At 50.9% G+C, this 19064-nt stretch overlaps 10 protein-coding genes across 10 annotated transcripts; 4 read left to right on the top strand and 6 right to left on the bottom strand.

Annotated features, from left to right (window-relative positions):
- Nucleotides 1-798: 798 nt before the first annotated feature.
- Nucleotides 799-1704, top strand: LTR84_001673 (uncharacterized protein; the record flags this gene model as incomplete). Its single annotated transcript, XM_064845292.1, has 1 exon — nt 799-1704. One exon carries the CDS (start codon nt 799-801, stop codon nt 1702-1704), a length of 906 nt encoding a protein of 301 aa, XP_064706837.1.
- Nucleotides 1705-2403: 699 nt separating this feature from the next.
- Nucleotides 2404-4023, bottom strand: LTR84_001672 (uncharacterized protein; the record flags this gene model as incomplete). Its single annotated transcript, XM_064845291.1, has 6 exons — nt 2404-2746; nt 2824-3187; nt 3248-3382; nt 3442-3543; nt 3598-3660; nt 3726-4023. The coding sequence occupies 6 exons, from the start codon at nt 4021-4023 to the stop codon at nt 2404-2406; spliced, it is 1305 nt and encodes a 434-aa protein (XP_064706836.1).
- A 517-nt stretch (nt 4024-4540) lies between these two features.
- On the top strand, nt 4541-5245 carry LTR84_001671 (uncharacterized protein; the record flags this gene model as incomplete). Its single annotated transcript, XM_064845290.1, has 1 exon — nt 4541-5245. The coding sequence occupies one exon, from the start codon at nt 4541-4543 to the stop codon at nt 5243-5245; it is 705 nt and encodes a 234-aa protein (XP_064706835.1).
- Nucleotides 5246-5545: 300 nt separating this feature from the next.
- On the bottom strand, nt 5546-6532 carry LTR84_001670 (uncharacterized protein; the record flags this gene model as incomplete). The annotated part of the gene is made up of 2 exons (XM_064845289.1): nt 5546-5778; nt 5851-6532. 2 exons carry the CDS (start codon nt 6530-6532, stop codon nt 5546-5548), a joined length of 915 nt encoding a protein of 304 aa, XP_064706834.1.
- Nucleotides 6533-6988: 456 nt separating this feature from the next.
- Nucleotides 6989-10853, bottom strand: LTR84_001669 (uncharacterized protein; the record flags this gene model as incomplete). Its single annotated transcript, XM_064845288.1, has 2 exons — nt 6989-10533; nt 10586-10853. 2 exons carry the CDS (start codon nt 10851-10853, stop codon nt 6989-6991), a joined length of 3813 nt encoding a protein of 1270 aa, XP_064706833.1.
- Nucleotides 10854-11809: 956 nt separating this feature from the next.
- LTR84_001668 (uncharacterized protein) lies at nt 11810-12796 on the top strand (the record flags this gene model as incomplete). Its single annotated transcript, XM_064845287.1, has 1 exon — nt 11810-12796. One exon carries the CDS (start codon nt 11810-11812, stop codon nt 12794-12796), a length of 987 nt encoding a protein of 328 aa, XP_064706832.1.
- A 22-nt stretch (nt 12797-12818) lies between these two features.
- Nucleotides 12819-13538, bottom strand: LTR84_001667 (uncharacterized protein; the record flags this gene model as incomplete). The annotated part of the gene is made up of 1 exon (XM_064845286.1): nt 12819-13538. The coding sequence occupies one exon, from the start codon at nt 13536-13538 to the stop codon at nt 12819-12821; it is 720 nt and encodes a 239-aa protein (XP_064706831.1).
- A 729-nt stretch (nt 13539-14267) lies between these two features.
- GRX5 (monothiol glutaredoxin grx5) lies at nt 14268-14976 on the top strand (the record flags this gene model as incomplete). The annotated part of the gene is made up of 3 exons (XM_064845285.1): nt 14268-14294; nt 14363-14648; nt 14720-14976. The coding sequence occupies 3 exons, from the start codon at nt 14268-14270 to the stop codon at nt 14974-14976; spliced, it is 570 nt and encodes a 189-aa protein (XP_064706830.1).
- A 364-nt stretch (nt 14977-15340) lies between these two features.
- Nucleotides 15341-16681, bottom strand: LTR84_001665 (uncharacterized protein; the record flags this gene model as incomplete). The annotated part of the gene is made up of 1 exon (XM_064845284.1): nt 15341-16681. One exon carries the CDS (start codon nt 16679-16681, stop codon nt 15341-15343), a length of 1341 nt encoding a protein of 446 aa, XP_064706829.1.
- Nucleotides 16682-17495: 814 nt separating this feature from the next.
- LTR84_001664 (uncharacterized protein) lies at nt 17496-18457 on the bottom strand (the record flags this gene model as incomplete). Its single annotated transcript, XM_064845283.1, has 3 exons — nt 17496-17567; nt 17624-18189; nt 18244-18457. 3 exons carry the CDS (start codon nt 18455-18457, stop codon nt 17496-17498), a joined length of 852 nt encoding a protein of 283 aa, XP_064706828.1.
- Nucleotides 18458-19064: the final 607 nt, after the last annotated feature.

The raw sequence follows: 19064 nt of genomic DNA, 5'->3' as shown, positions 1-19064 counted from the left end.
TCGATATTAGACCACTGATCTCAAAGGATAAGGCCTAGACGCTACACAGTATTCAGTGCGGAAATACGGGCGCACGAGTGATTGGGCAAGCGGTCTATTGTTCGAAAGATGGCGAACGCTGACTCGAAATCATGACATTCATAGGTCGGACGTGAGTTCCCGAAGGACGTCACTGACCTTGTGAAGGGAAATGTGTTTCCATGCGACGTTGACAAGAAGACCGGGGGATGAAGGGAGGGTGATGACGTCAGGCCCAGCACATGACTCGGGCTACTGGACAGTATCTAGAAAGATGACTCGCGTCAGGGCTTCGTCACTGACCGAACCTGGCGAAATGAAAGTCCCCTATTACGAAGCCAGCTTATCGACGTAGATATGCAGTCTCATGAAGCAATATGCATCAGAGCAACAAAACGTAATGGCACATTAGGCATCTAATACCTGTCCTAGTCATTTTGTGCTCGGGCTGATTGCAAATGAGTGATGAGTAATTCCTGGCATCGCATGGTTTACTAACACGAGAAATTTGCTTCACCTGCTACCGACCTATTGCCTTTGCTAACGGTCGAGTTCCAAGCCTCGTACCGAATACGTTGGAAGAGGATGGACCGACACCGATTGCCATGGGTCCATTAACTCCTAATCGGACAAGGCTTGCGTTCGAATACTCAACATAAATGGGTTTGATCACGGTGCTATAAATCAGCCATTCGCCCCTGCTGGAGGAAGGAATAACATCTGCCCACTGACGCTGACACACATTACTTCATATCCGCACAAAAGATTCCCGTTGGTATCATGTCGTCATCAATCAAAAATGTCATCGTCGTCGGAGCCTCTGGTGCCGTTGGTCGACCCGTCGTCACAGCGCTGCTTGAGGCAGGCTTTCAAGTTACAGCTCTCACACGTGACTCATCCAACGCAACGTTTCCCAAGAGTGTCAAAGTCGTCAAGACCGACTACAGCCGAGAGTCTCTCGACCAAGCTTTCCAAGACCAGCATGCCGTGGTCAGCACCATTGCAGGGAGCGGCGTGGGAACACAGATAACGCTCATCGACGCCGCCGTCGCTGCAGGAGTCAAAGTGTTCATCCCCTCTGAATATGGCCTCGACACCCAGCCCGCCAATGCGCCCGAAGTAATTCCGCTGATCGCGCACAAAATAACTGCCGTGAATCATCTAAGATCTTTCAAAGACAAAATCTCATGGACCGTCCTCGTGACAGGTGCGTTGTTCGACTGGAACTTCGACTTCCCCGGATTTGGCGGATGGAATCTTCCAGCCCGCACAGCTGTTATTTGGGATGGTGGTGATGTCCCCTTTGAAGCGACGAATCTTCCGCAAACCGGCAAAGCCGTCGCAGCGATTCTCAAGAATCCCGAGTCGACCAAGGATCAGTACGTCTACATCAACAGCTTCACCACCACACAGAATGAGGTCCTCAAGGAGCTGGAGAGTGCCACCGGCGATAAGTTCAAGGTCGAGACGGCAAGTACAGAGGAGACGTGGAAGAATGGCCAGGCAAAGGTAGCCAAGGGGGGCGAGGGCCTCATGGAGGGCATCATCGCGACCATCCATGCGGGCTACTACGGTAAAGGTGATTTGAACAATTACTCGAAGAAGGGTCTGTGGAATGATAAGCTGGGGCTGCCAAAGGAGACTCTTGCCGCGACTGTCAAGGAAATTGTTGCGAGTCATAAGTAGTCCCAAGCACGAGCAGGGGTTAGTAACGAAGATTCATGCAATGTAGTCCAAAGCCCTCGCACTCATGGTGTAATAAGACCTATGATACATCAGAAATTGATTCTCCGGATTGTGATTGAGCGCCGAATGACAGTGTTGCTTGTTTCGTCTGTGAGAGCAAGCTCGAATGGATCGCCAAAAGGACATGATAAACCATGAGGAAACGCCGGATCCGCGGTCTTCGTTTTTGTGGCAAGGAAAAGCAGACGACGTAGTATCAAGGCGTCTTAGAAGGTCGGAGAATGATTGCCGATAGAACGATGCCAGTGATTCCGGCGCATATCAATAATGGCACTAGAGAAAACACACCCTAGGTCAGTCAAAATTTGTGACCAGCGAAGCTTACAGTCACCCACCAGTACTAATCAGGATCGCCAATGTCAGCATTTGGGTCGCATTGATAGAATTCATCGCAGTTGAGCTCGGAAGTAAACGGGATGGGTCGACGTGGCTGAGAGGGCAAGAGAAGAGCGATGATCGCCGCTCCAACCTCAACTCAATAATCTTCTGATCGCTTACGGAAGGTTGGACGTTCCAATTTCTCACTACTGCCCAGTTGCAGTAAACAGCGAACAAAGGCAGAGTGCTCCAAAGGACCCTTGGTGGGTGAGCAAGCCGGTCGTGGTCTGCGTGCAAGCGTTATACCAAGTTTTCCATGGTTCAACGAGAGGTAGGGCTGTTGATGTATTCGGCGCAAAGAAAGCGTCGAACACCAGACCCGTGTTCGGTATTCGATTCTTGACCGTCAGCGTGTTGTTGGGCTGAAATACGCGGCTCTTGTACGGATGCACCAACGTAGCCATCAATCATTATGGAATCATCCTCCCTGGAGTTTATGCCCTGAGCAGTGTTCTGCGGGGGTTCTTGAGCCGAATCTGATTGAAGAACAATCGTGTAGCCATCTGTTCCCGCGTTGGACGCTGTAGAATGGGTTGTAACAGTCAGTGCAAGCCATTGCTGCTGCGTAGAAGCGCTGTCTATATTGCATTTGCGAGTTTGCATTCTGTCAGAGTATTAGTTCATACTCAAAATAACGGCTGAATGGAGAAGTCAAGGAAGGGAAGAGCCTGAGCAACACACATGAGTTCACTGAGCAAAGTCGTGATCCACTGAGTCGAGATCAGCCCCTTCCACTCGAGAATCCTAACATCCTGGATCTGATTGTCCTCGTTACTCTGACTGCATGGAACGGAGTAGCGACTGATAAACGGATCAACCCGGGTTGTGCTTTGAACGCGTGGTGATCGCAACTTTAGGAGGTCTAAGAACTCGAGGAGTTCGTACAGCGATTCTTGGGCGTCCTCAGTTGGTAAATTCGCCTTTGAAAGTACGACTGACACTCCTGCAGCATCGGTAAGAGTTGAAGGGATGAGAACATCACTAACTAGCTCGCTAGTAGGTAGGATATCACGGAGTATGGGATGGTACTGAAGAATAGGTGGATCTGTTCAGAATTATCAGCGCATGTCCCAGATCCATGAGGGTCGCAATTGAGGTGAAATACTCTGTTTGGGTTCTTTAAGGTCCACAAATATCCAATTTCGGTCTTGGTTGAGGACTTTCTGAGCTGCCCAAACTATCCTATCGAACCCTTTCTTGCCCCGTAACATGGATGGCAGTCGAAGATCTGCCTCAATCACTTCAACTAGGTCAGTGCGATAGCTACTCAAAGTTGTGGGGTTGCCACGTTGTGCTCACAATATCTCGATTTGATATGTTTACGTCCGCCAGAGCTGACAGGAAACCCTTGAAGGCCAGTACGCTCGTAGTCATCTTTGGAAAGCTCCAGTGAAAGGGTACCTTGTCATGAGCATCAGAGATCGCAATTTACCTTCACTTATCTTGGAGACTCACCCTCTTTGACCGAGAAGATGTTGTCAGCCATGGCATCCCCTTCTGAAATCATAACGATACTGCCTGGTGAGTAAGTCGTCAGACGGCATGTGTATGATGGAAGTTTCATAGGCTGGAGCAAGATTTACCTCGTTTGATATATTCATTGAAGAAATCGCCTTGAAGAAGTTGCTCCAACTTCATGATGACCTTTGCATAGCTGATTCGCGGGACAGCGTTTTCAAGACTGTAACCATTCCGCAACATCGAGCTATAAATCTTGTCTGGAAGCATGATTGTCGCCGAATGAACACATCCTGACTGACGAATAATCCGCCATGGCAATCGCTTGGTCGGGTTATGTGTGGACGAGATGTGTGCAGGAAGATTCCCCAGCTTGACGTCGACTTTTGCAATGGGTGGCACGGTGTTGGACGTGATTGACATCTTCCCGAAGTGGTTTGAAGCTGGACCGTTTTCCCCAACAGGTTGGTGCGGGATACTTACATGTAGGTAGCACGGTCAGTGAACCATCTCATCGGCTGGGTTGTCGAGCACTGAACATGCTCTTGTCGCATTATTTCTGAATTGTGCTGAATGAGAACTTCAACCATTTGGATGTTTGCAAAGTCTGAGCAGGTTAAAGCGGCAAAGAGGACGGAAGTAGCGCTAGCCTAGATAGGCACACGCGTATGGTCTTCGAGCCGCTAATCCCAAAGCCGATGATCCGGCGCTTGGGTTTATCCGACCAATTCCTTGGCAGACGGAATGGATAGTCGCATCATACGATTTCAGTTTCAGTGCCCGTTGAAAGAGGAAGGATTCTAGCATCGCTGTGAGATATCTACCACCTTACTTACTTCCTCCATCTCCCTTCTCCGCTCCTTGAGTTTGGATCTACTGCACGATCGTGCAATATTCCGGCACCCGCTCCTTGGTGCTCCGTGCCCGGAGAGTCTCTATTATGCGTGGTACATCTAAGCTATTCACGACTCCATGGAGCTCAATCAACAGCTCCCACAGTCTTTTGCCTTTCCCAGCTGTGATCCGACAACCCGCAAGGTGTCGACACCCTTTAGCGCATCAAATCACCACCTCTAGATCAGCCGTAGCCAGACCCAGCTCTCTACTCCTCTGCCGTAATGCATCCACCACATCACCGCAACAGATCATCCGCCCACTCGTCCCACCACCAAGTGAAGGCTCCGGGCCTCTCCTATCGCGACGGGCCGATCGCGCCCTCCCTAGGATCGACAAGGGCAATATCTGGCTCAAGACGCTCCCCATCTTTCTCATCCTCGTCACAGCATCCTCGCTCGCAATTTTCAACTACCAGAAATCCAGCTCTTCAACGATAAACTCGATCCTGTACGCCCTACGCACAAACGAGGCTGCGCGCGAAATTCTGGGCGATGAGATCTACTTCGCCAGCAAAATGCCGTGGATACGAGGGGAGATGAACCAGATGCATGGGATCATTGATATTAGATTCTGGGTCAAGGGGACTAGAGCGCAGGCTGAGACAAAGTTCACGAGTCTGAGGAGGAGGAAGACCGGGTTCTTTGAGACGCTGGAGTGGAGTCTCAAGTTGGAGGATGGTACAGTTGTGCAGTTGCTTGAGGATGGCAAGGGCGGGAATCAGCCTATGGTGAACAAAGAACAGCAGTGATGCGATGCAGGACATATCACATGAAGAAGGGGTCAAGGAGAAGATCTTGTCGTTGAGAGCATATAATTTCTGTCTGTACAATATGGGCGGGTTGCATAGCAGAGGAGAATTGACCGTGGAGACACCAGTGGTTGTGTATCCCGTCTCTCGGAATAATGTTGGTACAAAACTAAAATGAATCTCTGAGAACTCCAAGATGGAGACGAGATGAGTGTCGATTGGATGTTCAAGGCTGATCCCAGTATTATCTCGCCATGAGCGTCTTTTTAACCTTGTTTCACTCTTCCTCCCGACTTAAAATTAATCGTCTGGCTTGACCTTGGAGCCCTTAGTATTCACACCAGCCGTTGTCCCCGTCCCTGTTGAGTTAGTCCCCGAAGTCACACCCTTGCGAGCCGGCATCTTGCCAATATTCCAACCCCAGCCACGTAGTGTCTTGACGACTTTCGGCGTGATGGCGACGGCAAGGGGAAGACGGACGAAAATAAACGACTTGTGAATCACGTATGCGAGACCGAGCTGCGTCCAAATACCTGTCGGAGCGGGGATTGTCAGTCATGAGATCACCTTAGGGAGGAACAAGAACTCGAAAAGCATCCACTTACTGGCATCAGCACCGCGATTCGCCTGCTCCGCCTCCGAATAGCCGTGGTCCTCGATATCACCTTTGCTATACCCAGCGCTCGTCTCCTCCAGAATCCTCTTCTCAACGGGTGCATCCCCAACGACCTCACTGACCTTCTCACTGACGAGGTCGCCCGCAGCATCGAGCTTGTCCTGCGCGACCTCCGGCAGTGGCCACTTGACCAAGCCCCGTACGAACTCCAGCGCGACATGCTCGTAATGCCCGATGCGGTCCGTGCCGAGCATGCGCACCGCGAGGAAGCAGAATGGGAGATCAAGCGCCGTCAGCGCGAGGTACACGCCCACTGCACCCCAGCCATATTCGCGCGAAAGTTTCTTGAAGCGTTGCGAGAAGGAGAGGTTTGCATCGTCGGGCGGTGGTGTGGAGGATGACGATGAGGAGGAATTATGTCGTCGGCCATGGGACTGGTTGCTGTTGGAATTGGGTGCCCGGCGTGAGCGCAATGCCTGGGAGAAGGGGTTGGGAGCTGATCCCTTGGTGTGTAGAGATCGGTGCAAAGAGGTATGTTGTAATGGAGGTCCGGTCCGGAATGGTTGTGATGATGTTTGTTGTAGCTGATTCAATGTCTGGCGCAGCAGTGCGGATCGCGTGCTGGAGAGCTGCTGGAATGCGTGGCGCTGCAGGAAGCGCATGCTCTTCATTGTTGTAAGCAGTGGTTCTCGTTTCGTGCTGATGGTAGTTTTGATGCCTCGTTACTGATATCTGTGAATGAGGATTTTCAAGTATTCGTTATGTCATTCCAGATGCCATCAGGCACTGCCATGTCCAATACTGTTATTTCGCTCACACTAGTACAAGAGAAGAAACTTATCCGACCTCCTCAGCCTCGTCAGCCTTGTCAGGATACGAGAGGAATTATTTTCATACAAGCTTGGGTTCCAAGGTTGCCTGCGAGCTACCTGGATACACAGCTAGGTAACATGAGTATCTGCTGTAGATTATGCTCCAAGTACATATACACAATGCCTGGTCAGCAGCTGGTCCCATAGCCCTTGGTTGCGAATGTAGCGCACTCGAATCTCACAGACTGTTGTCTCACCCCCCTTGTTGCGCATGGTCAGTCATCATCTCACATTCCAACTTCCTGTGAATCATATCTAATACTTTGGTGGCCGACCTCTCTTCTTTGCCACCATTGGCGCCGGCGCAGCTACAGACACCTTTTTGGTATTCACACTCGCCCACCCTGAACCCCTACTCAAACTTGGTTCATCGTCTGAGGAATCACTATCTCCCCATGCATCCGTGGAAACCTTGTTGAGGGAAGTCACCGTCATTGCTGGCTTGGATGGAACCACTGCAGGTTTTATCTTGGTCTCTAGTCGTTGCTGCGATGGTGCGGGGACTGGTGCTTTCTTGACTTCAGATTGTTTCTTTGGTGGTGATGGCTCATCCGCGGATGATGCTTGGGACCATTCGTCGTCGATATCGTCACTATCATTATCAAGCCACTCAATAGCTGCCATCTTGGCCTTCCGATTGGCCTGTGCCTCGGCTAACATTTTAATATCCTGGGCTTTCGAGGCTGAGGATGCGGATGCACCGTTGATTTTGCCTTTGATTCCAGCAGGCCGAAGCGACGAAAAAGATGGTGGTCGTGCGACCGGTTCGACCAACGATTTGGGTGTTGAGCTCGCCCGTTCACTTGGAGCCAGATTGAAAGATATGGGTGTACCAGAACCAGACACAGGCTCTTCACGAAACTTGTCACCAGATTGTTCAGTTTCGTTCACTGCATCATCTGACAAGGTCTCAATTTCGTGTCGACCATCCATGTCCATCTGCGAATCATCCACTTTCGTCGCCTCTGCAGCGTTCTTCGTCATCATATCCCAGTTCTTTGGGAGCATCTCATCGAATTCATCTTCATCGAGCTCTTCATAGTGGACATTCTGCGTTCGTGTCTGCCTTCGTGTGATGTCCGAGTCTGGCGGCGGTCTTGGACCCCCATCGGCTAAGATCTTCCTACGATCTCGATATCGACCAGGAGTGAAATCGTCATCATGCTCAATTGTCACGTGCTCTGGACCTCTTCGTACTTTCTTGAGCACCTGTTGTGAATTTCCCTCAACAACATTCAATGCTTGTAGGTCAGAACTGATCACCGGAGCAGGAATATCGATGCCATTTAATGCCTGTCGTGCCAGGGAAGACATATCCTGGACACCCGCCAATTTTTCCGGGTCGATCTGTAGTTTCACAATCAAGGATTTACGCGGCTTAGGTTTGCCTGTGTCCCCCTTCTTGTATTGGAATGCGCGATCTCCATCGTCCAACTTGCTTCGCTTGCGTTTGCGGTCAATCATTTGGATGTCACCATTCTCATCGGCAAGGGCAGATGCATAGCCAGTGGGCAAAGGAGCTGCCTCTTCTTCAATTGCGACCGGGACGGTCACGTTCTGTCCAGTCTCAGGATCGGGGTAGTCATAAGTGATGGCCTCAGTCATCTCATATGCGTGTTCCATGTCTCGTAGGACACCACCAACAGGCACAGCATATTCAAAACCGGAAATGTCTGCTGGTGTTGCCTCTTGAGGTGGTCTTGCCCCCTCCGGGTTCTCATCAAACTCGTCCGAGTCTGCAGTTGATCCGGGGCGATTGGCTTGACTCACACCTCCTAAAGCAGGGTCAATCGGCATGCCTTCATGGGCTGCAAGACGTAAAATACTGTCTTCAACATTGTTGCTTCTGTCATCGCCGTCCACATAATTGTCGCCCAGCTCGGTTTCTTGAGCCTTGGCCGTGTCCGCTGCCTTTCTTCTCTTATCGAGACGTCGGCTATTAGCTCCATTGTCATCACCGGCCTTTTGAATCCATCCAATGTTGGAGTGAGAAAAGTCCACCAACGCCTCCACTGACCGTGGGTCTGCCACAATTTTGGTGTTGTGGCCCAACATGGTACCAGTTGGCATGTAAGGTTTATAACCGGGCTTGTTACGGCAAATACGACATCCACACATGTTGCGACAGCTCGGACATTGCCAATCAGGATCAGCGAGAATCTCCTGCGGTTTCATATCGTATGCACGGAAAAGACTGCCATAGCACCAGTTCTTACCGCAGTGAGAACATGATGCCTGCTTCCACTTGGGTTCCCAGTGAACATCGACATGACAGCGGCCATTTTCGCGGATAAACTTGGCTGTCTTCTTCTTTTGTTTCTTCTTCTTCGCTACCCCGTTCTCGTCGACCGCGGGACCATCATCGTCTTCTTCGTATTGGTTCACGGGAGACCGAGGACGTTTGACATCGTGGAAGGTGCGACGCTCTAATTCCAATTGGCATATCTGTGCCAGGGTACGTTTGGCACCGAGACGATCAAGCTCGGTTTTGAGCGACATGGGAGACTTCTCGGTGATTTTGCCTTCATAACCAAGAATCTGGTGTCGCCATTGCTCATGCTTTTGTACCAACTCAACCCAGGGCCACTGTTCGACGAATTGGAGTTTAGAAATGCAAGCACAGCTTCTCCCCATCGCATAACATTCCAGGCAGACATCATAAGTGTCATCATCATCGCCAGGTACCTTTTCAATGCAGCTGGGACAGGTCAGGAAACGGTTGAAGATGTTGCAACGACAATATGAGCATGTGATGTTGCTATCGTAAGTCAAGCTTTCTACCGGAGGTTCTTTCTGTGCACGAGAAAAGCTCTCAGAGACAAGAACCTCAGTGAAAAGACTATGCAGACGGCGAAAGTCCTTTTCCAATTGCCGGACTTTGATATCAGTACCAGATATGTGGCGTCCGGCGGCCAGAAGCTTCTGCTTGACCTTTTCGGCTGTTTTGAGTTGTTTAGAGTACTTCTGCATTGTGTAATAGATGATGGCTTTGTTCTTGTACTGCTCATCACGGCAGACCATGCGTGCACGAGGCAAAGCTTCGTGGAGAGCCATTTCCAAAGTCTCAACTGTAGTTCGATTCCAGGCAACCTTCATTGTTCGAGTACCTCGGTTCCACACCTGATGGGGTGCCAATGGTGGGATCAAGATGAAGTCTCCGGGCTTTTGTTCCACCACGTATGTCTTGAAGGGCGCGTTCTTCCAAGCATTGATCTGAGCGAAATGATTTTCCACTTCAATGTCATGACCCAATGTGGACAGCCAATATTCTGAGACGACTTCACGTTCCTTTGATTCAGTCATGAACCAGATCGATGAACCAGGCTTTGTGGGTTTCCCCTCTTCGATATTACCAGAAGAGGCTTCAACCATGATGTTCTGACCCAAACTGGCACACATTTCTCGGTGACTCGGGGTGTATGTGCCTTCGTGACCAATGTAGCACATGAGATTCTCAGCGCGCATCTCAGCGGGCAAACTAGCCATGAGATCACCAGATTTGGCGATACCTCTTCCTCTCCTCATGCCAGGTCGGTGAGGATCGGCTTCGTCAGTGGCACCAAATCCACCAACGTCACCGGTGGATTCGTTCAGGTAGAAGAGGGATGGAGGAAGGATCTCGGATAGCTTGTCACGCCAGAGTTGAGGACAATCAATGTCCTTGAGATACATGCGCTGGCGATCAACATCCTTGTAGTTGTGATTGGACCATTGATTTGTGAGCAGAGCCATGTTGTTCAGGTAGTGAGCGATTGAGAGCGGGATATTGGTCTTTTTGGTCAAGTCTCGGGCTGTTTCAACTGTGATGAAAGTCAGTATGGTCCTGCGAACTGTGGGAGTTCATCCCTTTACCCTTTGAACCACAATTGTCTCGCAGCCATTGTAAGGCAAATGACCAACGGTCAAGTCGTGTTTCGTATCCTTCAATCACGAGTGGCTTGCCTCCGAGGATGACATGTATAAGGACCAGCTTTTCGAAATTCTCCAGACCTTGATGATCGATCATATCACAATGAATTCGCACAACCCATTCGAAGTTGGGTGTCGATTCGACCAGGGCTTTGACGTTGAAGTCGGGAGAGATTGGCTCGAAGGCTGCGCATGGGCGGGAGGATGGCATTGTGAGATTTGGGTCGCCAGTCAGCGTAAGGGTTTTTCAGTTCCAGACCATCATTGCCGTCGAATGAGGAGATATCGGTGAGATTAGTCCGGCGCAAGAATGAGGGGTGGGAAATGGGCAAGGTGGGTCAAGCGAAGGTGTGGTGACGAGAGAAACCAAATCCTAAGTCGGGTGAAAGGGAACATTCCATAAATCAGACGAATCGGTCGAAGTGAAATAAGGGAGTGAAGGATTGACTCGTGATTGCGCCTGTGATGATAGTCAAGTGAGCGAAACTTTGAGCTTGAACTTGCCGTTGATGTTTCTCTGCTTCTCGTTCACGCGATGGAAATGACGAGGCTGCGGCTCGATTCTTGAGTTGGGAAAGTTTGCCGAAGATGGTGACAAGGCTGAGGTGGATCGGCCAGATGTCAGGGTTGAGCCGAATTCCGGTGGGGGCAAACAAAAGCAGCGACTATTTGGGCTCGTTTAGACTTGGTCGGCATATTAACCTGACAAGGCTGGGCGAGCTTCAAATAAACTACCTGGATCAAATTTGCTATTTGCTTCCTATCACCCACGCGTCCTATAGAAATCCACAAGATACTCGCGGTGGTGTCACGGCATGGCGGTCTACTAATCCAACTATTTTCCATACAAATCTGATGTCCAACCGTCGTGCTTAATTGTGGCAACTCTACCGCAAATTTCTTTCAGCCTCGCTGGTCTCCTCGCTTCGCCATCAGCTTCAGTGAGCCAAGATGATCCAGGCATCTTGTATGGTCAGCAGGGGACTTTCTTCTAGAGCTCTGGGGCCGTGGTCTCGCGGAGCTATCGCATGTCCACTACAGAGCTTCCGATACCTTGCGAATCATTCTGGTCTCCAGTCTTTCAGATGGCAGGATCGAGTCCACAAGCCATTATGTGCCCGAAATGTATCAACAACAAATACCACCATCCTCCCCTCTGACTCGCCCATGATCTACAAACCACCCAGCACTGGAATAATCTCACAGCTTCCATCATCGTGGATCCCTTATGCTGAACTCATCCGCCTTGACAAGCCGGCAGGCACATATTATCTTTTCTTCCCATGTCTTTTCTCGACCCTTCTTGCGGCTCCGATGGCCTCACCAATGTCTTCACCATTGGAAATTATATCAACAACTGCTCTCTTCTTCACGGGTGCCCTTATCATGCGAGGTGCAGGTTGCACCATAAATGATCTTTGGGATCGCAATCTAGATCCCCACGTGGAGCGGACACGACTACGACCGATTGCTCGAAAAGCCATTTCCGTCGACAATGCCATTGTCTATCTTGGTGCACAACTGCTCACCGGCCTCACGCTACTTCTACAATTCCCGCTCCCGTGTCTGTACTATGGTGTCCCCAGCCTTCTTCTCGTTACCACCTACCCTCTAGCCAAGAGGGTTACGCACTATCCACAATTCGTGCTCGGTCTGACTTTCTCCTGGGGAGCCATCATGGGTTTTCCTGCCCTGGGCATTGATCTTCTTTCCAATACTGCAGCTTTATCGGCTGCCGCTGCCTTGTACTCCAGCTGTGTTGCGTGGACGCTCGTCTATGACATGATATACGCGTACATGGACATCAAAGACGATGCGAAGGCGGGGATCAAATCAATCGCCCAAGCACACGAGCATAATGCCAAGACGGCTCTCTCTGTCTTTTCTGCAGCTCAAGTCGGGTTGCTGATCACCGCAGGATATTTTGCTGGCGCGGGACCTGTCTTTTTCGTGGGAAGTTGTGGTGGCGCAGCCCTGACACTTGCGACAATGATTCGACGGGTTAATCTGAAGGATGTCAAGGACTGCTGGTGGTGGTTTGTGAATGGAGCACTCATCACGGGTGGTGTCATCTCCTTTGGGCTATTGGGTGATTATGCCGTTCGAAGGAGCGGTGAAGAGCACAAACATGCTGTTGAGACCACCCATTCGTAAGCCTCAGATCCGGATGCGCATCTCAATCGCCATCTGCCACACCACTCTTCTTCTGTAAACTAATGTCCAAATGAGATTCAACATGTTCCACAAGCAACCTCCAATCCAGCATGGCCCCGTCGCCGACATCGCCGCAGGCCAATTCTTTCTCCATAGGCTTGAGAACTGTAACCCAGCCGGTTTCGCCCTCTCCCCAGTCTTGTTCTAGTATCTTGATCTGTTTCTTGGTGATCGGATGGCGCCACATGGCTGTGTTCATGGCTGGGGCGACGAAGATCCTTTTTTTCCTTCCATCAATGACGCCTGTAGTATCCCAGGCTCGGATGACACTGAGAAGTAAACCATCGCTGATCCCATTGACCATCTTGGCAAGAGAGTTGGCGGACAAGGGGGCAACGAGGAGGACATGAGCCCAACGCCGTAGTTCTATGTGTAGGATCTTGTCACCACGGACCCATGGTTTGTTCCATTCATTACGATCATGGTATATCCCATCAACATTTTCGATTTCGAGCAGCGACATGAGCGGGGGCTGTTCTGCAGCCTGTCCTTGTAGGAATTCCTCCGCGGACGGGGTAAGGAGGATTCGGATCGAGACATTGGGGTGTCGCGCAAGGGACTTTGCAATCAATGGGATTTTGATGGTGGCCACTGACCCGCTCGCTGCGAGGAGGACGTGGTGTTTACCATCTTGGGCGTTTGCAACGGCCGAGAAGGGTTCAGTTGTGCCGGCAGATGTCATCGAGATCTAACATGGGATTCCTTCCTTACCTACGCAAATAGACAAGCATGGAACATTTGGTCATATCTACCGGAGAAAAGTAAATATATACCATGCAAGGACGGACGTTGAAAGTGGTGCATTATTAATAACCATGGAAGTGAGATGTTTAGTCTTGCCAAGGCTGAATATAAAAATGCCCCCGCAGGCATGAGCGGACGAAGCTTCTACATCAATCACTTCCATCCTCGGCATCAACAGACACAAACCTCAAATGACTTGGAATAGCACTCTTGGCTGAGGATATGGGCATTTGGCACCCAGGTTGATATTCTGGATATTGCTGGAGGCTTGTGATTTGTACGCTGGTTCTGTAAGAGAAATCAGTCTCCATGAGGCGCGTTCGTTGCATCGTCGACCAGTCCGCGAAATAGGACTAGCCTTATGACAAGAGCTCTTTGATGCGATAGAACGTCTTGATTAAGCAGTTCACGAAGAGACATCGAGAAATTGTAGCTCAATTCATCGAAAGGGTCGGCAGGCACCTCGTCCTCTAGAAGGCGGCGTGATTTACTGTCTGCTCCGCTTAAAGTGGCGTGGTAGCTTACGTGATATGCAGTGTAGGGGAACCCGGCGTGTGAATTTCAACTTCTCTCGTCATAGACCCTTGGTCTGCATCTCTCTGCTTGATTCCGCAGACCAGTACCCATTCATTGCTCTGCTCATTCAATCTCCCACATATCAGCTATCATGTTACAGCGAGCAATAAAAACACCGGTACTGGCCCCGTCTCCCCTGGCGTACTTTAGATCTGCGGACTAACCAAGTGTTTTGCTCTACCTAAGGCCCTTCGTGGTCTTCTCTCTTCTCTCCGGCCCGCCGCCACTCACTCAAGCTTACAGCCACTCATCAATTCACAACTTTCGCAGACGCGGTTATTGTCTACAGAAGTACGCGCTGCTATCGACAAGGCTGTAGCATCAGCTCCCGTGGTGCTGTTCATGAAGGGAACTCCCGAAACGCCACAGTGTGGCTTCAGTCGCACCACCATTCAAATACTGGGCCTGCAAGGTGTAGATCCATCCAAGTTCACAGCCTTCAATGTGTTGGAAGACGAAGAACTAAGGAGTGGTACGTCATTATATACGACTATCCTTCAGTGCGTTCTTTCGGCCAATCTCTAACTTTCCCGGTCACTACAGGTATCAAAGAGTTCTCCGACTGGCCTACCATCCCACAACTCTATGTCGACAAAGAATTCGTCGGCGGCTGCGACATCCTGATCAACATGCACAAAGACGGCAGTTTGGCGGATCTTTTGGCGGAGAAGAAGGTGATTGTGGAAGAAGATGCCGAACAAACAGACGATGTCGAGGGCCACAAAGCAGAAGAGGTGAGACAGACCACGGAGCAGAGCACCGGCGGCAGGAGTAAAGATGCAAAAGGTGAGAGCTCGTGAGTTGCAGAGGCCCGGGGAAGGCTATTTGGGTCCGGCAAGACTACCTACAATAATGTGAGCCTTTCTACACATCCCTGAGCAGCTCACCCCAGTCGCCAAACGGAAAGCTTTTCTGTCGCGTTATGACAAACCAGATCTATGATGCTGAAGTCCGGCTATGGTCCGAGTCTCAGGCAAAAAGCGCTATGTACAAAAATCCACAATTTGCATGATTCATACCCATGCCAGCCACCGCCCTTTTTGCTCCTAACGCATATTGTGACCTCGATTTACCAGACAGAAATCAACTTCCCGATGCAATTACGCTCAAACGGCCCCAATCGAAAACGCCAAAGAATGTCAGCCCGAAATCAACCATGGCAGTTTATATTTCCACCTCATCGATCACGACACCCCACTCATGGCTCAAAGCCCCATACATGATGTCCTTCAAGTCTTTCTTCACCGCCATGGCGAACTCTCCATGGCCTTCCGCCTTACCCAGCGGTAGCACTACATCCATGCCTCTGAAGTGAATGTCCGCCACAGGCGAGATGAAAAAAGCTGTGCCTGCACCGAAGGCTTCGATCAAACGACCCTCCTCGTTCGCTTCAAGCAGTTCCTGCATCGTGAACCTCCGCTCCACAATGTCGACCTCGGGCCTTGAGTCCCGCACCAAGTCCAGCACACTGGCGCGCGTGACGCCCTCCAAAATGACACCATCACCCAACGGCGCAGTAATCAATTCCCTCCGGCCCGTGTTTTGATTCTTCAACAGCACGAAGAAATTCATGCCGCCTGCCTCCGTTACAAAGCATTCGTCGCCGAACAGCCACAAGATCTGATCATAGCCGCGTTCACGCGCTTCGCCTTGGGCCAGCAGTGAGGGACCGTAGTTGGCGCCGACTTTTGCGTTGCCGAACCCGCCGGGCCATGCGCGGATCATGTCATGCCGGGAGGCGAGGAGACGCATGCCTCGCGATGCGCGATCTTTGGCTGTGCTGTCCCCGTTGGTCTGGGTTCCACTCGCGGCCAGCCCGCTGCTGGGTGCAGGGGCCGTGTTACTGGGATTCGGCTCGTCAAGCGGCGGAAACATGACCATCATGATGTACATCAGCGCCTCTTTGGGCTTCTGTACACCCAAAGCTGGTGCCGTTGCGATCATCGTCGGGCGGATGTATATGAACTGACCCGGTTCCGAAATCCACTTCCGGGCCTCAACGCCGACGAACTTCTTGAGCAGCTTGAGAAACTCCGAGGGCGGGAATCCTGGCAGCGCGATGCGAGTCGCGGACTGCAGAAAGCGTTTTGCATTGCGTTCAGGGCGGAACAGGCGCACTTTTCCATCGTGACCTCGGTACGCTTTCATGCCTTCGAAACATTCCGTCGCGTAGTGCAGCACCGAGGCCGTGGGCATGATGGAGAGGGGCCCGTATGGTTGGATCTCGGGCGCGTCCCAGCCTGATTGAAGGGTCCAGCGCACCGTGAGCATGTGGTCCGTCGTGACATTTTGAGTCCACACTTCGGGTGAGGTCAGGGCTGGCACGGGTTTGGGGTTCAGATTGGGAGTGATGGTCAATTTTGAGGCGTCGAGGTCGGCCACTGCCCGAGAGTCGTTTGATATGGTCTGCGCCAGGAGTGTGTCGGTCCCAGCTTTGGTCAGCTTGGATGTGCTATCCAGGGTGGGCGACGGCGGCGACACAGGGGTCAGAGCAACAGGGGCCATGGCTGAGGAACAGGCAGAGGCGTTGGCAGAGATTTAATGAGTGATATTGTGTCCCTGATAGGAATACACAAGGTAGGACTGCAGGAATGATGGACCAGGAGCGGGAGAGGGGAGAGAGTAGATGTGTACTGATGCGTGACTCATATATACTCCTACGGAGGTCAAAGTCATGGGTACTTCGGTTAAAAATCATGCTTCATTCCACGGTGTCGAGGCTAGACACCGCTCAGGAGGGCCGCACGCCCTTGCTGATAATGCACCATTCACAAATCAGGGCCGAGCGCCGCAGTGCCGATGCCGCAACTTGTACATCCTCACCCAGTGACACGGTTGCTAGAACATCAAGTTGGTGCCGCGTGGAGAAAACGTTTGCCGCACCTTGGTAGATTCGCAGAAATGCTTGAGAAAAGTCTGCAAATATGACGTGTGACCGTGGCAATCGAAAGATTCATCACATTGTCGACTTTTCTTGTCTCCCTTGTTGTGATTATACGATCCACGGACATTGGTGGGAGAACCCCAGGGGTCAAGATAAAGGTCATTCTCCAGGGCTTGGGGGAAAGAAATGTTCCGAAAATCGATCTTGGGTCTCCACTATAAATAATGACATTTTCACGAAACGGATATCCTCGGCTACATGACTGATACTTGGCCTCTAGTACTCTGGACTTGAACCACAAAAGCTCTGAAGTTTTATCTCGTGTATTGTCCACCGGTACCGGAGGAGCTCATTTGCTGTGCGATAGAGCCAATCTTCCAGCAGACATGAAGATATGATGATGTGGAATCATCCAACTACACTGGCTCCTCCTGACTAAAGGGATGCAAGAAGCTCGATGTGGCGTTGGAGTCCTTGAAACAATTTGCTCCGCTGAACCTTGTATTTCTGGACGGTCACCATGGTCAGCGTTGGCGTTGTTTTCGCTACATCGCCTCACTCACCTGCTGTATAGCCACGACAGCATGGTTGGTATTGCCAGTGATGTGACTGATGCTATCCTCGAGATCTGAAAACTCCTTATGCAGAACGTTCGTCTCAATGACCTCTTGATCATGAAGCTTTTGTCCTTTAACAAGAACAGAGTCGTACTGTTCCTGTTGACCATCTTTCATCGTGCTTGCTTGGTCTTGACTGAGACTGACAGCGCGTGAGCCACAGACTTCAGCAGTCAAGGTAATGATCTCCAGCTGCACGGCTTCCCAATCGTCCCATAGATGTGTCAAAACGTGTTGCTTGTCTTGTTGCAGTTTCCGGAATGCAGTCAAGCGTGTCTGCAAGGAGAACTCTTCTTGGTCTCTGAGGTTGTCATCATCTGCCACCACTTGAATGATCAGTGTCTCTGTGCTGAAGGGTCTGCTGAGTGTTTCGTCAATGGTTGTGAGTTGCTCGAAACGATGATTGGTGTCGAGCGAGAGATTGTCCAGGGAAGCAGTGAGCTCTGCATGAACGCGGTCAATGTTTTTCGTGGCTTGATTCGAGACAGTTTCACGGTACTGGTCAAGGCTCGCTGAGCCACGTTAGTGATATTGGTGAGGGTTCGTCAAGAAGGGGAAAGATCAACCAATAAAATTGTCAGCGAGAAGTGAGCCTGGACTTTGGAGGTCGACGGTACGACTGGTTCTGTTCTTGACCAACCGAAGGGACTTGGGTTCTGGAGATTCGCTCGTGGGGTGAGAATGCTTAATCTTGGTTATGGGCTCGGTTATTCGTCGGGTAGACTTCACGAATCTTGGTTTCAACAAGTTGACATCTTGGTGTTGCTTGGCTGACCGCATCCTGTCAGCAATGGTTGATATCATCGGAGATGATATGATGGCTGGTAGAGTGTTTGATGATTGAGTGTTTGTATCTACCTAGTGGGTAGTTGGGTATACAGGTGGTTTGAGCATTGACTTTGGACCACCGGGGGTTGAGATAAATGGCTCCTTCCTGTCGTCGTGCGCAAAAGCCACTTAACGCGTCTATTCTCAAGTACGCGTGCCCTCCCCAGATGCAGTCACCTGCTAGTACTACCTCGGTACTAGATATCTAAGGTGGGAACTTAGGTACTTAGGTACCTAAGTAGGTAGTAAGTAGAAGGTACTAGGGACTGGTATCTGGATCTGCGTTGTCCAGTGTCCGTTGCCCGTTGCCCGTAGCATTCAATTTCCAAGGCGGTTTCAGTTTCTGCCACCGCAGTGTATCTCCCATCCTTGCACCCAAGAGTGACATTAAGTTGTAGTCTTGACTCGTAGTTCTGCAGGACGCGCCTCGAAATTCGGCACCACGGCAAATGCCGCGCCCACAAGTGCACCGCCACAGTTGTTCAACTAGCAACCAGGATCTCACGGGAAGCTCCAGGAACATGTGTTAAACCTCTGTGGCGCCCAATTGACGTAGGTC

The sequence above is a fragment of the Exophiala bonariae genome (assembly GCF_035927105.1).
Source record: "Exophiala bonariae strain CCFEE 5792 chromosome Unknown scaffold_11, whole genome shotgun sequence".
In the NCBI taxonomy this organism is placed as follows: domain Eukaryota; kingdom Fungi; phylum Ascomycota; class Eurotiomycetes; order Chaetothyriales; family Herpotrichiellaceae; genus Exophiala; species Exophiala bonariae.
Note: the sequence above shows the minus strand (reverse complement) of the source record. Positions and strands in the feature narration are given on the sequence as shown.